The sequence below is a fragment of the Citrus clementina genome, unplaced genomic scaffold (assembly GCF_000493195.1).
Source record: "Citrus clementina cultivar Clemenules unplaced genomic scaffold, Citrus_clementina_v1.0 scaffold_4, whole genome shotgun sequence".
NCBI classification, from domain to species: Eukaryota; Viridiplantae; Streptophyta; class Magnoliopsida; order Sapindales; family Rutaceae; genus Citrus; species Citrus x clementina.
Window position 1 is genome coordinate 686,726 of NW_006262274.1, and position 4,359 is coordinate 691,084.

The 4,359-nt window shown below is 34.8% G+C and overlaps 1 protein-coding gene across 1 annotated transcript; it reads left to right on the forward strand.

The window, feature by feature from the left end:
- Positions 1–370: 370 nt before the first annotated feature.
- Positions 371–2,081, forward strand: LOC18043796 (glycerol-3-phosphate acyltransferase 5). The gene is made up of 2 exons (XM_006435586.2): positions 371–931; positions 1,170–2,081. The coding sequence occupies exons 1-2, from the start codon at positions 371–373 to the stop codon at positions 2,079–2,081; spliced, it is 1,473 nt and encodes a 490-aa protein (XP_006435649.1).
- The last annotated feature ends 2,278 nt before the right edge of the window (positions 2,082–4,359 follow it).

Consider the following 4,359-nt stretch of genomic DNA (forward strand, 5'->3'; position numbering starts at 1 on the left):
ATATACGGTGGCAAGTTAGTAACCTAATTAAGGTTTACACGTGGACACTAATACGGATTTACAAATGGGGAGCAAATACGAGTAGACAAAAGTTGTTGGAGTTAAGTAATCAAATCTTTGTAATGTTAACGTGGCGTATAATCCGATTTTCTTTGTTGATACATCAACCAATAGAGCCAAAAATTTCTATATAACCAGGTAGTTGTAAACTGATAAACTGCCCATTCTTTCATGAGACATCAGTCAATCCAAACCCTAACCTCAAAAGCTTATAACCTTAAAACCTGCTGATTACAAGCAAGATTCATAATTATTTTGTACTCTCACAAAAAAAATTAAAAAAAAAAAACCAGATCAACAAACAATAGAAATGATAATGGAAACATCATCATCAGTAGTTTCGGGGTTCGAAGGGACTCTATTGAAGGATCCTGATCCCTTCTCTTACTTCATGTTAGTAGCATTTGAGGCTTCGGGTTTGATTCGGTTTGCGTTGTTGTTGATACTGTGGCCGGTGATTCGGTTGCTGGATGCATTAGGGTTTGGGGATGCGGGGCTTAAAATGATGATATTTGTTGCGACGGCGGGTTTGAGGATGATTGAGATTGAATCGGTGGCGAGGGCCGTGTTGCCCAAGTTTTATATGGATGATATTGATATGGAGGCGTGGAGAGTATTTAGCTCGTGTGATAAGAGAGTGGTGGTGACGAAGACGCCTAGGGTTTTGGTGGAGAGGTTTGTGAAGGAGCATTTGCGTGCCGATGAAGTTATTGGAAGCGAGCTTTTGGTGAACCGATTTGGATTCGCCACTGGGTTTGTTCAAGGAGACTTTGCTTCCATCTTTAGCCGAGCGGCTAAGATGTTTGTTGACGAAAAACCTACGTTAGGCTTAGGAAGAGCTTCAGATTCTTCATTCTTATCTCTATGCAAGGTAAGCGATAACATATACCCGTCATATTATATTAGAACATTTAGCATGCAATTGTGCACACCCTTCAAAAAAAAAAAAAATGCATGCAATTCAACATGTGACACAGTTCTACGGTATATTTTTTTAAGATAGTGAATTAATATTATACTATATCACAATTGATAGTTTCGTTTTTGGCATATAAAACATGATGTCTTTCAAGTACATAATACTAACTTTTGCATGAACTTGTTAACAGGAACAAATGCATCCGCCATTTATCACCAACCTGAAGCATCATCATGGCCACCAAGTCCTCCGCCCGTTGCCGGTGATCTTCCACGATGGCCGTCTTGTGAAGCGGCCAACGCCTTCAACGGCTCTCCTAATCCTTCTATGGATGCCATTAGGGATTTTACTAGCGGTAATCCGAATCGTCACTGGCCTAATATTACCGATGTGGGCAATACCCTACATGTCCCGAATATTTGGAGGCAAGATCATTGTAAAAGGAAAGCCCCCACCACCTGTCTCCGGCAGCAGCACCGGCGTTCTCTTTGTATGTACCCACCGAACACTGATGGACCCCGTCGTATTATCCACCGTACTAAGGCGCAAAATCCCAGCTGTCACATACTCTATTTCAAGATTATCAGAAATACTATCTCCAATCCCCACCGTTAGATTAACTAGAATTCGTGATGTTGATGCCGAAAAAATCAAAAGAGAACTATCAAACGGTGACCTAGTGGTTTGTCCCGAGGGCACAACTTGTAGAGAACCATTTTTATTAAGATTCAGTGCCCTATTCGCTGAATTAACCGACCGGATAGTGCCTGTAGCCATGAACTACAGAGTAGGGTTTTTTCATGCAACTACGGCTAGAGGCTGGAAAGGCTTGGACCCAATGTTCTTCTTCATGAACCCTAGGCCAGTTTATGAGGTGACGTTCTTGAACCAGTTGCCGGTGGAAGCAACTTGTTCCTCCGGTAAGAGCCCACATGACGTGGCAAATTACGTTCAAAGAATCTTGGCTGCTACTTTAGGCTTTGAGTGCACAAACTTTACGAGGAAGGACAAGTACAGGGTGCTTGCAGGCAATGATGGAACGGTGTCGTATACCTCGTTCGTTGATCAAATTAAAAAGGTGGTGAGCACGTTTATTCACTGAGATCAATTATACGATGAGATGAGAATAATTAAGATTTTTATTTTTGTGTTGCTTAATTCATGATGATGAATTGATTTGTGGGAATGTTTGGTTTCGTTTTGTAAAAAGGTGGAAATTGTGTTGTATTTATTCTTTTTGTTTTTCGATTAATATTATTTCTAGAATTGTTGAATAAAAATTTGAGGGGATATGCATGACTGACGTTAATCAGCTCTTACCGTTAATGTTAGTTGATTCAGTTATATATTATTAACTAATTTATTAAGAAGTGTTAGATTGATAGTCATTATATAATTACTTAATTAGGTGACCAAACATAACAGTTATACTTACAAGGAATTGCAAATTCGAGCAATCACACATGAGAAAATTATATGGACTTAAAATTTTATTTTTGTAAATTGACTAATTTTCTTTTATTAATTGGGAATTTATGAGTTACAATTTAATCATTCTATTAATTTTTTTTCTCTAGATTAGGGTTGGCAATGGGAAATCCGTCCCGTCCCCGTATACACAAATGAGATAAAAAAATGTCTCATTCTCGTCCCTTCATTTATTTTTTTTGGGACAAAAAATTTCCTATTCCCGTCCCATTAAATATCTCATCCCGTCTCATTATCCTGAACAATCCTAAATATAGATAAATATATTCTGACTTTTTTTCTTTTAACGATCATCATAATTCAATATAGCAAGAAGCTTGAATAAATATAAAGTAGAATTATCAAATAACAATTTTATTTTGATTACATGTATGTTCGAATATAATTTTATGCTAACATTTTTTAATAGCCTATTTGCTTCTATTGCACATTAATATGAAGACATACACTTAAAAAACTATAAATTTAGACAGTAACCAACTTCAGCTATATTAAAATATTCAATAATATAATAATAAACCAAACCAGTTGGGACTCCCTTTTGTAAGAATTTATTAGATTCATCATGTTACATGTAATACAAAATTGATTTTATTGGTTAACTTACATCCATTCTATAATTAAAGTTAATAATCTTATTCAATATATAGGTGTAATTAATAAATGAGTGTAATATGTGATCCGAGCATTCAATTTTGTTTATAGACTTATTTAATAAAATCGTAATGATTTTTTGCCGACATTTGTCCCAGAAAAATTCATCATATCTCAAGGATTTAGTAATGAATTTTGAGTTGCTTTAATTCTTTTATAAAAATGGAAGATTTTTTCTTCCACTTTACTTATACTCTTTGAGGTATTTTATGATGTGATTTATAATAGTTTTTATTTTTTAAAAAATTAAATTTGTAATTAACGTGGCAAAGTGATCAGTGGAATATAATTATGAAAATTCAAATCACCCTCCGTGGAAAGTTTGGATACAAACGTGAAATGCAGACTTATTAAACTAGTTGCTAGTGACTAGTTCATAGCCCCATACAATGTTTTATTGTACTTCGGTATAATTATTGTTTACTATTATTAGGTAGTGGTATTTATCAACTACATTTTTATTTAAAAAGAAAAAAGAAAAAACAAAGAAGACGAAGTAAGGGCAGATTTGATCGTTATTTATTAGGATCTTTCTCAATAAAATTTTCTTCTATTTTTATTGTTTTTGTTAATTGGATGATTCAATGATTATTTTATGCTAATTGCTAAGGAAGAGGGCCCATTTTTGTGTATAATCATTTTTATGAGATTTGAATGCTTGGCCACTAAGATTCTAATTATCCCTTTATATATTGAGGCATGTTGGCCGGATAGCATAATTTCTCTTTTGGGTGCAACCATCAATTAATAATCAACCAAATGCGGATCATAATTACATAATTAATTCATGCTAACTCTTTCGTAAACGAAAGCTGACAAATTAAACTGGCATCAAAGTCTAAAACGTGTAGCTAGCTCCCATTATTTCTCTGCCAATATAAAGTAAACCCACCTCAAAGTGAGACTCCACTTGAATTCAATCTTCACAAGTGAAAATTAAATATGTTTAATTTCGTCCTCGCGTGATAATAATTAGCCACACGCCATGTGTCGAAACATGCTATCATGTTTATGTCGAATAACTTTGAACAGTTGCTATCGATTACTACCATCATGCTTTATTCCTCCCTTACCACGGCATTATTAATTCTTGAGACCCTACACAAATCATATGAATACTAACCACTTATTCAGCATCCATTGTCTAATAGTGTTTTGTTCTTACAAAATTGCTTAAGCTTTTGTTAGTCAAACATTTTTTGGGATAATGTCTGTAGGGGCTTGTAGATTTAATTCGT